The sequence below is a fragment of the Alosa alosa genome, chromosome 24 (assembly GCF_017589495.1).
Source record: "Alosa alosa isolate M-15738 ecotype Scorff River chromosome 24, AALO_Geno_1.1, whole genome shotgun sequence".
Lineage (NCBI taxonomy): Eukaryota > Metazoa > Chordata > Actinopteri > Clupeiformes > Clupeidae > Alosa > Alosa alosa.
This window is the reverse complement of record NC_063212.1, coordinates 12,301,019-12,313,957: the sequence shown is the minus strand read 5'-3', so window position 1 is coordinate 12,313,957 and position 12,939 is coordinate 12,301,019. Positions and strand designations below refer to the sequence as shown.

Here is a 12,939-nt window from a genome sequence, read left to right as displayed (position 1 = left end):
GGTTACTTATCAAGGAACTGAATAGCTTACAAAGTTTTTTTCCAAGTAGGTTGATTTCTTTGTAAAATATCAAAGTTACTCAAAATAACCTTAAGGTGGGAATATTTATGAGGTGATTATTTTAGTTTCGACATTACATTGTAGAGATTACATAATGTAATGGAAAATAGGCCTATCCTATTCAAGGGTATCCTACTCCCAACATATTGGTGGCTTTGATAGAACAATGTACAGCCATCAAATATGTTATGTTGTAATGAAAGGTTTTCTTTTAAAGAAATTACGTATCTGCCCAGGCAAGAATAGTAATTACCATTTTAGCTAATTAATTTAGCACATTTAGCAAATAAACACACACGCGCGCGTGCACGATGACTGACAGCTTGAGTGTGCGGTCTGTGTGTGTGTGTGTGTGTGTGTGTGTGTGCAGTAGCCTGCATGGCTAGCTTAGTTCGCTGCGCTGGTTGAGGCGGGGTAGAGGGTAGTGCAGAAGTCTGTTGAGTTGCTGACTGTAAGTATGAATTCAGCTGCACAAAGCTCTCCTCATACCGAAGCCTGTTCCGCGGTGAGTGGTACATGTGTTCGTCTTTAGACTACAAACCGAATTTGGGCTTATCGTCAGACTGCAGAACTTCCAATAGGATACATTCAAGAGAGCTATAAACTCTTCCAACACATTCTCCCCTTGTGCATGTTTGAGGGAGAGGTGGACCCAAGGAAGATGGGGTTTAAAGTGTTGTTGTGCCCTGCTGGAGCACAAAGCTAACTTTCAAAGCATTTCGTAGTGTAGATTAAAACTTGATTGTTTTAGAGAGAGTAAACAAGAAGGGAAAATGGAGAACCAGTCGGTGGTGGACCAGCAGAGCTACGAGGACGTGCGAAAGAGCGGCTACCTCCGCAAGCAGAAGTCCATGCACCGGCGCTACTTCGTGCTAAGAGCGGCCTCGCCGAGTGGTCCAGCCCGGCTGGAGTACTATGAGAGCGAGAAGAAGTTTCGTGGCAAGGCGCCTGTTCCGAAAAAGGCTGTAGTGCTGGAGACCTGCTTGAACATCAACAAGCGGGCGGACGCCAAGAACAAACACATGATCGTGTTGTACACCCGGACAGAGAGTTTCGCCATCGCTGCCGACAATGAGGTGGACCAGGAGGATTGGTACCAGGCCATGGTGGATATGCATTGCAAAAGTAAGTCGGTCCATGTTGATGCACACTGTAGGCTAAAAGTTAGCCTGTCCCATTGTACAATGCAATGTTAAACTAATTCAGCTGGAATGGATATGCCTAACTTATCGAACTCTTGGTTGATGTGATATTCAAAATGTAAATTGCCTTATGAAGGATTGTGCAAAAGAGCATGTAGCGTTATGTTACCCCATGCACGTCTGCACCCACAAATCTGCAGCAGCAACCGCTTGTGTGTCGTATGGGTAACGTGGCAATGTCCATCACTTTTGCGCACAGTTTTGTTTACTATTTTGGACACAGTATGCGACAGAGGAAGGAAACGTGTTTGCTTTTCAAATGCATCGGTGCATTTCAGTAGCCTACACACGCCTTGCATATGGGTGTTAGCTTTATCTTCCATGCAGGGGAGTTGGTTCCCTTTAACGCTGCTAGTTTGGTCTAAACATTATTGCATGGGTCGACGTGTTGTCAATTTAAGCTTCTTAGCTCCGAGTCTGTGTGGACATGGCCCGTCAGATGTATGCGATTTCTTACGCACCACTGGCATTGCTGTCAGTGCATTCAATACGGTGAGCGTCGTGGGTCACATTTCTGTCTTGGATGATATGAGCCAAGGGCACGGAGACTCATGATTCTTCAGCCTGTCCTTGCAGAATTGTGTTGCAATATCATACTCAGCGTAAACTTGCCCTCAGTAGAAATGTGTACAAACGGCCAGGTTACTAGTTTAGTGGAAGTCTATCGGGCTGTACCGGTCGCCAAACATTTTCTCTCTCCCGACCACGTTGCATTGGAGAGCAGCGCTGCTCCTTGGCTCAGTTCATGTTCACATGTCTGTTCTTTTATCTCGCCGACCACCCTGCCAGCAAAATCTTATCATTGCGTTTTACCATGCATGTTGCAACAGACGTCGGACCTGTCACAAAATATCGTGCATTTTATAGAAAAACAAAACGATAAAGCAATCTTTTTTTTTTATTGCAACATGTGCTGCGCCCTGCATTTTAAGTAAGATAGTCGCCCAGTTGTTGTTTTCCTCGTTTTGCCTAGCCTACTTCGCTTCGCTACTTTGCTGAATCGCGTCAGACAGATTGTAATATTGCACGAGCAGAAACTCGACACACACTAAAGCATGGTTCTGAGGTGCAAAAAGCCCGCTTCGGTCTTCGAGCTATACCTTCACTGTGCTTTTGTGAGAACATAATCAAACTAGAAATTGTGAAGACCTACGACGCCTATATTTCTTACGATAACAACTGAATTGCATAAAACATTCTACAATATGTCAGTAAAATGTATTTCTGATTCGACCCTCTCAGAGAGTGCAAGTGGAAGCCAATAACCGTGGTTCCAAGTTACGATCGAGTGGTTCGATCATTGGCCCTGGCGATGGACTGTGGGCGTGACGCAATCTTGGCAGAGACCAGGGTCCAAGGTGCTCACACACCTGACCCTTGTTACATAAAACTGCGGATTACACACACACTTTAGGAGGAGCTGCGATTAGAGGCAGCGTTGACTGATGGCGGTTGAGAAAGATGGTGCCTTGTTCTATGTAACAAACGTATTTTGAAATGTCATGCACTTAAACACACACAGTCTCTTCTGTCTCTCTCTTGCATGCTCCCTCTCTCTCTCTCTCTTTCTCTCTCTCTCTGACACACACACATACACACAGTGTGCGAGAGGTCTGCATAGAACCTAGTTGGGAATTTGGGGGTGCAAGCCAGTTGGCAGCACTAAAACAAGCTCACTGCACAGGGGACTGTCGACGTCTCGGCTGCTCAAACATTTAGACATCTGTCTTAGGCATTTCCGTGCCCCAAGTCGTAGCATTTATTCTTTGTTTTTTCCCTTCTTTCTTTCTTTCTTTCTTTCTTTCTTTTCCCACCTTTTTGTAAAATAAAAGTTATGTCACCATTTAGTCACTGTGCTGTCATCAGCTGTCCGTCTCGCTCTTCTTCATTGTAGGAACTTCTTGTCCTGACCGAGCGCAAATGTGCAAATTCTCACCCTCCCCTCCCGGATTGGGCCCAGTCCAGTCTCTCGCTGGTGCCCAGTTGTGGCGCCACATCGAAGTGTTTTTTTTGTCCCCCGGGGGGCAACGTTGAGAATGGTGGGCCTCCAAAGTCAGGCCTAGAGACCACCGCCACCCCGAGACTGGACCTCTGTCAAGTCCTGTGTACTTTAGCGGCGTCTCGGGTCCTCGTGTAGGGTTTAGCCCTCGGCTAGTGTCGCTCGTGAGGCTCAGGCTGGTGCCATGGATAACGTGGTTGTGTTTTTTTTGGGGGTTTTTTTTTAAGTGAGTTTCCCATAGGTGGAGTAGGGAAAGGGGATACGTGTATGCATAGGAAAAATGGGGTCAGCTGGCGCTGGTGTGCACAGACAGGTGGGCTCAGAAGATGAAAGAGCTACACAGGGAAGAACGCGCGAGAGATTGAGGGGAGGGAGGGAGGGAGGGAGGGAGCGAGCGAGCGAGGGAGAGGGAGAGAGAGAGAGAGAGATAGCAAGCGCACTCCCACTCACACGTTGACCTGGAAAGAAATGCTGACTAGGGTGCCCTGCTTGAAACCAAGCACACTGTCAGATTTTTCATTCAGGTCACCACTGTTTATGGTCTAGCACTTGGGCTGGGTGCTGAAGACAGAGATGGATGCGTGGTGCAGGGAGGGAGGGGTAACATAAACCGACACACACACACACACACACGCACACGCGCAGCAGGGGAAAAAGCCTTTTGCGGCCCTTTTGCTCTGAAGACCGTGCGTAGGATTGTGGGTAGGGGCTAGGGGAGGCTTCGCGTCCCGAGGCTGAATAGTTTCCTATTGACGAGCGCCTTTGGCTCGCCTCGTCAGCTATCCTTCACTGCGCCAGGGATGGAGCTGAAAGGGGGGTGCGGACATGCGGTGGCGTCGAGGTGGGGTGGGGTGGGGTGGGGGGGGCTGGGCTTCGCTTTTGGTCTCTCATTCGCCAGGCCAGAAGTCTGAGCCAGGGGCAGACGTGTCTTGGACCGATGAAGAGCAGGAGGAGGAAGTGGCGGCTGGTGTTGAAACAGAGCGTCTGAACATTTCATTCGACCAATCACCCCCGAGCCCCCCTCCGCCGCCAAATGAGAGCCAGGGCCGCTGTTGTGTGGGTTGATGTGTAACACATACAGGATGACACATCAGTGGCATACACACACTCCCACACACTCCAACAAAAGAGCACGAACACAGACTGTGTCTCCAGACAGTGTATTTGCAAATACCATGGGAGCGCTTTCGCATGTAAATGATAGTGTTGTTCTGAAAGAGAAATGTCCCAGCAACATCCACAACCCGACATGTAGGCTATTTTCAGAGTGTCGGTTCCCTAACCATTGAAATGCATCCCGCTAATGGATTTTACCAGACTAACAGGGTCTGCCTCTTTCCTCTCCTCTCCTCTCCTCCCCTCCACTCCCATAAATTCACACAAGCCATCATAGACACACAGCTCTGTGAATGTCTTTTTTTTCTGAATGTGTGTGTATATTAGGTCGACAATGTAGACTTTACATTATGGTGCTGTGGTGCATGTCTTTGCACATGCACACGTGAGAGTTCTTTTGTGCACCTGTGCTGCATCACCTTCACTGGGGCTTTGGATTCACACCTGTGGCACAACCTTAACAAACTTAGTCCATCCTTGTCTCATCCCCCCTTCCTCAGCAGACACATGGAGACCCCAGCTGGCCTCTATTTAGACAGCTGGGCATGGGAGGGGGGTCCTCATCCCTGGGTCTCGGAGTTCAACTACAGTCAGGGAGTTGGGGGTGTAGAGCATAGAGGCCCTGGAAGAAAACCTACCATTTCCAACCACATAGTGCACTTGATGAGCTTTGGATGCATATTTCAGATGTTGAGTGATTGTGCAACGTTTGCTGCTAAACAAACATTTAGCCAGTTCAGTCTTTTATCACTAGACGCTGTGACGTGAGATTTATGCTGATGGTTTGAGCTTAGAGACTCGTCCTACTTGTTTTTTCCTCGTGCTAGGTCTCAGCCTGTTCTAGATAAGCCTACTTTGTTCACACACTACGTTCACATACTGTATAGGGGTCTAGCGTACAGTGTCCTCAGTGTAGTGGAGCGTTTAATTGCAACCTTAATATACCCGGGTTAGCTACTCCGAGGCTCATTTAAAGCTTGACTCAACTATATAGTTTCCGAACTGAACTTAAAAAGGTAAATCTCCTGGGAATGCAAAAGGCTACTTAGCTGCTTTGTGTATTAGCGAACCGTTGCAAACATAACCAGTCTGCGTGCAGCTCTGGTTGCAGTCGACCTGCTGAGTACGCAGTACTGGACAGAAGCGACAATGAATCAAGATGAAGGGCCAGAGATGCAGTGGAAAGTGCATCAGGGATGCACAGATGCTCCTGAGCTTCGTCTCAATAGATTAAGGTCATTGGCCAGTTCTAACTGTGTGTACAGCCGGGCTGTACGTTAACTTTTGTTGTTTATAGCACACTTCATCTGTAGGCTACACTCTACAAAACATTTTAAATAAGGTGTCACCGCCGGTCCTAAGCTTGCAAATTATCCATAGCACAGACTGATTTGTGATGCGCTACATATGTAGCACTGAACAGCCCTGCAGCTCATTAGAACGCATGGGAAGAGTGTTTCAAGGGAACCACCACCACAATAATGTAACGATGGCTCCATCCCTGTGAAGTTGGCTTCATTCAGAGAATTGCACTCCAAAATGCTTTAGCACATGGTGATGGTGAAACCTAGACTCCTTTTGTTTACTTTTGTGTTGTTTTGTCTACTTTTGTGTAGTTTTGTTTACATCTGTGTTGGGGCAGGGATGTGGTGGTGGGGCTGCAGTGGGTGAAGGCATCTGCAAAATGACAAGCCTGGCTGTGAATGTAGACCAGGGCAAGCAACAGACGGTTGCTAAGAGCCCCTGATTGGCTGGCCTGCACAACACCCAGTCACGAAAGTCTGCCTCGGACATGGAGGGTAGAGGGAGGATACTGACATTAAATGGGGTGTGTCACTGCACAGTGGTGTGTGTGTGTGTGTGTGTGTGTGTGTGTGTGTGTTTGTTTGTTTTGTGCATTCAAGGGTATCTGCCTTATTTTGCTGTAGGTAGCCTGGATATGTTTTAAGTCTTTGGAAAAAGTAAATGAATTTGCATGGAGCTGTACATCAATGTGTGTTTGTGTGTGTGTGTGGGGGGGGTATTGTGTGTATGTTTGTGTGTGTATGTGTGTGTGTTTTAAGTGAGTGGGTGGTGAAGATATAAGTAGTGTGAGAGGTTACGTTTTAAGTCTGGATATAGAATGGATTTACATGTGTGTGGGTGTTGGAGATGGCCTGATCTCACAGTCTTGGTGTGTGTGTGTGTATGTGTGTGCGTGTACGTGTGTGTGTACGTGTGTGTGTGTGTGTGTGATAGAGAGAGAGAGAGAGAAAAAGTAAGTAAAGTAAGTAAGTAGGCTAAGTGTTTAAGTGCGTATGAGTGTTTGTCTAGGCGTATAAATGTCTGTGGGGGCGGTGTGGATCCCGCCAGTGGCCCCGGACGTGTTTAAAGGTTAAATCCCCGTAAGCACGGCTCATCTCCCTAATTAGCTGCTAATTATTGTCTCAGAGCGGGAGAGCGACAGACAGCACAAGAGAGAGAGAGAGAGAGAGTGAGCGAGAGGAGAGAGGGAGGAGAAGGGGAGAGAGGGAGAGGGAGGAGGAGAGCAGGGGGATAAGAAGAGAGGAAGGAGAGAAGGGAGAGAGAGGAGAAGGACACAGTGAGGAGCAGGAGGGAGTGAGAGAGGGAGGAGAAGGAGAGAGTGAGGAGGAGGAGAGGGGGAGGAGCAGGAGGGAGTGAGAGAGGGAGGAGAAGGAGAGAGTGAGGAGAAGGAGAGTAGGAGGAGAAGGGAATGGTTATTTTCACCTCTAAATCCAGAACAAAATGTTTCTTCTTCAGGGCCCTGTGCTGCCCTTCCGTGTGTGTGTGTGTGTGTGTGTGTGTGTGATGTTTGTTCAGGGTTATTTCAGCGCACTGATCTGGGACCTGTGCGTTGATCCCTGCCACTCAGCGCCAAGCTCAGACTAGATGCTGGCCCCCGCTGATCTCTTATCAGCTGCACAGCGTCCCTGGAGGCGAGGGATCTTGTGAAAGTGACCTGTCGTCACTCTCTCTCTCGCTCTCTCTCTCGCTCTCTCTCTCTCGCTCACTCTCTCTCAGACGCAAACACTCATACTGTCCCTTTATATCACTATAACATGCACAGAGACACATAGATACAGTACATGCCACCTCTTCTCTCTCTGTGTGTCTCTCTCTGTCCTTGTGTCACATACAGCACACATGCACTAGTCCCTGATACTCTGCTAGAGACAGAGAGAGAGAGAGAGAGAGACCATCGATCCTAATTGAGTTTGATGGCAGACACTGAGTTTTTCTGGCGTAATGGGAACACACACACTGACAACGCACAGTGCTTAAAGCCAGTGCGCCCATAGCACAGCACAGTAGATCATTAATGACGTCACTTCCTCTGTGACATTTTATTATGTTGCAATACGCCCCTTTAATGCATTTTTGGGAAGTTATTAAATTAGTAATTAGTTACGGAATACTGTGGGGAAAACAATTTCGGTGGCCTCAGTGTACATTACCCTTTTGAAGTAGACCATTAGTGTCAACAGTGAGTTGGCTCTGACACACATGCACATAGATGCAATCACACACACACACATACATACATACACACATGTAGACATATGTTATGGAGGAGGCCAGTGTTTCCCACAGAATTGGATTCAATTTGTGGCGGTAGCTGACTTTGACAACGGATTAAGATCGTTTTGGTAGTGTATAGGTCTAATTGAGTGCCTGTCACTTTAAGACGTTTGAGGGAACCCTTGCAATTGTAACAGAGTTGAAAGGCTGCTGATGTGTGGATGCAATTCATAACGTTTTCTACATAGTTAAAATAAAGGTTCGTACTTCTCTTTGGGACAAGCACTTTTGAATTTTGGAAAACACTTTTCCATTTACATCGGGATTTTGCAAACATTCAGTGTCAGTCAATAAAATGAGCCCTTCAACGAAATTGACAAGCAGCTTTAAGTAGGCTAAGCATGCTAAATTCGACATCCAAATGGTATTCTAACGTTAGCGTTGAGATACTGCTTGATTTCATAACTTAACTTAGTTTAGTCTCTTCAATGTAGCCTACTATGTTGTGATAAGACCTTAGCAGAGTTCACTTCAATGCAGCAGTTTTGAACAAATTTGCGCAGCATGGTCACGATGCTAAGCGGATTTAATAGCAATTTAGCCAGACGTCTTCTATGCAATGCTTCTATGTGGCAACAACAATCCTTCAACAATCGCGGAATATTTTGTTAAATGCACATGCAGAGGAGGGGCAGCAGACTCTAGAGAGAGCGGAGGGGGGCAAGGAAAAGGCTGCGTCGCGTAAAAGCGCCCAGCTCAATGCCAATGCAAGGATTTGACCTTATATTTAATTTAAATAAATTAAATTAAACATAGAATATTCATCTGTGGCGACCGATTTTTATTTCGTGGCACCCTGCCACAGATTAGTCAATGTATGGGAAACACTGGAGGAGGCACACACACATTATGGAGGAGACACACACACATACATGTTATGGAGGGGACATCACACACACACACACACACACACACACACACACACACACACACACACATACATGTTGTGGAGGAGGTGATTTCTTGCGTGGTGCTGTGACATGGCCTCTGTTTAACAGCTGAGTGTGACTTCACCAACTTGTGGAGTCCTCAGAGGGAAGCAGTATGGCTTGCAGATGCTGCCAGAGAGAGAGAGACAGAGAGACACAGAGAGAGACACAGAGAGAGACACAGAGAGGTCCATGAAACTTGTTAAAAATTGTCAAATCATTATTTGTGTGATGCAATCTTTATCAGTTTCACTGTGGAATATTCAGGGTATTAATTCATCCAGCTTTGGTTGTAAAACTAAAGCCCTGGAATTTAAGAAAAGCATTCAAAACACAGATATAATAATTCTCCAAGAAACATGGCGCAAAACTGATGAAGTGACTCTCTGTCCCACAGGATATTGTGAAATAGCCATTTCATCCAGAAAACATGTAAAAGTCACACGTGGAAGAGATTCGGGAGGCATAATTATTTGGTTGAAATTAGAAATAGCCAAATATATTACTACAATCAAAAAAGAAGAATCACAAATCTGGCTTAGAATTAACAAAAAACTAACACAGACAACAAATTATATATTCCTCTGTGCTGTGTACATTCCCCCCTCTGAATCTCCCTACTATAATGAAGAGATTTTTGATACTCTCCACAATCAGATCAACTACTTTCAGGCCCAGGGTAATGTGTTGATCTGCGGAGACCTAAATGCCAGGACAGGATCTTTAGCCGACTACAACTCAGATGAAGGTAATAACCATATATTCGGCAGCGATTATCTATCAAACATGGTAAACTTTGCCCGTAATACTTTTGACAAATAAGTCAATAAAAATGGTAAATTGCTCATCGAGCTCTGTAAAAGCCTTGGTCTGTACCTGCTCAATGGTAGGGTGCGAGGGGACTCATTAGGGAGATATACCTACAGCTCACCACTTGGCTGCTCAACAGTTGATTATATGATTACAGATTTGGATCTATTCACTTTCAAAGCATTCACGGTCAAACCACTAACACCTCTGTAAGACCACAGTCAAATTACTATGGATCTTAAAATTAGCGAAAATACCAACACACACAAAAGGCCCATACCTGTAATGCTGTACAGCACTAGAGAAACCTACAGATGGGCCCATAACAGCAAAGAGGAGTACCTGAAAGCTTTTTGTCAACCTAAAGTGGGTTCTCAAATAGAAACATTTTTAGCACATACTTACCTGCATAATAAAGAGGGCGTAACCCATGCAGCCGAAGAACTAAACAACATTTTCCATTACCTGGCAACCATTTCTAATCTTAAAACTACCAAAAAATCTCATAGGAATAAACAAGAAAAGGAAAAATGGTTTGATCAAGATTGCAAATTAATGAGGAAAAAACTTAGGCTCCTGTCAAATAAAAAACATAGACAACCCGACAATCCTGGTTTATTCAAGCCAAACCTTTAGCTATTATGAAGAGCTTAAACAATACAAAAACACACTCAGAAAGAAGAGGGAACAGTTCACAAAAAAACAATTAGAGACAATTGAAGAATCTTTAAATTCAAATAATTTCTGGAATAACTGGAATAAACTTAACAAAAAGCAACATGAGGAACTTGCCATCCAAAATGGAGGAGTATGGAAAAGTCACTTTGAAAACCTCTATGGAAAACACAGCATGAACCCAGAACAAACCCAAATTTACCAAAAAATGATTGACATGGAAAACACAATAAATAAATATCAAAACCCACTAGACTACCCAGTTACAGAAAATGAACTAACAGAAAAACTCAAAGCCTTGCAGCCAAGAAAGGCAAGTGGCCCTGATGGCATCCTCAATGAAATTATTAAAAATGCAAGCCACAATTTTCATCTGGCTATTCTAAAACTGTTCAACTTGGTTCTGAGTGTCGGATACTTCCCTGATGTCTGGAATGAAGGACTCATTACACCCCTTTTCAAAAGTGGAGACAAATTAGACCCTAATAACTACCGGGGCATTTGTGTAAACGGTAATCTGGGGAAGTTATTTTGTAGCATTTTAAACAATAGAATAATAAACTTCCTTATCGAGCATGATGCCCTGAGTAGAAGTCAAATTGTTTTTTTTACCAAAATGTAGAACATCAGATCATATTTTCACCCTACACACCTTAATAAATAAATATGTAAACCAAAATAAAACAAAAATATTTGCTTGCTTTGTAGATTTCCAGAAGGCCTTTGATTCTATTTGGCATGATGGCCTATTTTGTAAACTTATTGAATCTGGTGTAGGGGGAAAACCATACAACATAATAAAAACAATGTATTTAAACAACTAATGTGCAATTAAAATTGGAAACAAACAAACAGAATTCTTCACTCAAGAACGGGGTGTGAGACAGGGCTGTCCTCTATCACCGACCCTCTTCAATATATATGTTAATGAATTGGCAAAAAGACTCGAGCAGCAGCTCCTGGCCTCCTATTAAATGACTCCGAAATCAAATTTCTTCTTTTTGCGGATGACTTGGTTCTGCTGTCTCCAACAGAAGAGGGTCTACAGCAGAACCTAAATGTCCTGCACAAGTTCTGTCAGACCTGGGCCCTGACTATTAACCCACAAAAAACAAAAATACTAACTAACCCAGACATCAGAGAAAGAAATTAACCCTTGGTACATATGCAATCGAACAAGTAAAAAGTTACACCTACCTTGGGCTAAAAATCAGTTCAACTGGTAATTTCAACTATTCAACAATTTCAATTCTCAACAATTCGAACTCAAAAACTCAAATACACACACACACACACACACACACACACCACACACACACACACACACTGCCGTTGCAGTAATGTATGATGCATGATGTTTTGTTTTATGTCTTTACACACTACGTACATGTATGCTTTGGCAATACAAATTGTATTTTTTGTCATGCCAATAAAGCTCAATTGAATTGAATTGAGAGAGAGAGACAGAGAGAGAGACAGAGAGAGAGACAGAGAGAGAGACAGAGAGAGAGACAGAGAGAGAGACAGAGAGAGAGAAAGAGAGAGCGAGAGAGAGAGAGAAATCCCAATCCAAATCTGGCTAAAACTGTTCTCATCTAGCCTGGGTGTTCCCATGCTGCCTTGCGCGCGATTTGATTCACGCTGCTAAGGCAGCCTGGAGACCATGGAGCAAATTTTCGCCTGAGATAGGGAACCAATCACAGAACTGGGGGGAAAGCAAGACGATGATGAGCTATGTACAGACGCATTTGATAGACATCCGTGGCACCCAATAAACGGATCTGGACATTTTTCAAATAATGAAAATTAACGCTTATTCCCAGACCACGTCTCATTGAGAAGTGGTGGCGCTAGCCAGGCTAGTTCTCATCAGTAATAGAACCAATTGCCCTTTATGGCAGTGAAGTGTGGGGCCCACTTGGAAATCAGGACCTAGATAAATGGGAAAAACACCCAGTTGAGATCCTGCATATAGAATTTTGTAAAGCCAATCTAAAAGTCCACCGGCACACAACTAATAACGCATGTAGGGCAGAACTAGGCCAATATCCTCTCCTGATAAAAATTCAGAAAAGGGCAAACAAGTTCATCAAACAGGTAAGTCTGAGTGACCCAAACTCATTCCATTATAAAGCCCTGAAACACCAAGAGTTGAGCAAAGATAACTCCCCTACCAACCTGGTCTTCAGTCACCCTCCTCTAGAGACATCCAACACTTTAAAGGCCAAATACCAGGCCACATCCATACAAAATGTTTGGATTAACCAAACCCCCCAAAACCTTAAAAGACATTTATGACGAATATTGGCAATCTAAAACACAATCCCAAAGCAAAATGCAATGCTATCTGACCCTAAACAGGAAATATACACTTGCACATTACCTAACAAAAATAAAAGAGACAAATTTGAAATTTGTTTAGCCATAGAAACAGGAAGACACAAAAAGACATGGCTTCCAAAAGACGAGCGTCTATGCCAGCAGTGCAGAGATGATGTTGTTGAAACTGAATTACACTTTTTAACTGAATGCCCAAAATTTGAATCAATTCGCAATAAATACTTCCCAA

At 44.5% G+C, this 12,939-nt stretch overlaps 1 protein-coding gene across 1 annotated transcript in view; it reads left to right on the top strand.

Annotated features, from left to right (window-relative positions):
* Positions 1-456: 456 nt before the first annotated feature.
* The window catches only part of si:ch73-335l21.1 (insulin receptor substrate 1-B), a 37,688-nt gene continuing 25,205 nt past the window's right edge, over positions 457-12,939 (top strand). Inside the window, 1 exon segment of the mRNA XM_048235814.1 lies at positions 457-1,185. Within this exon segment, the coding sequence (XP_048091771.1) occupies positions 834-1,185 (352 nt within the window). The 5' untranslated portion in view covers positions 457-833.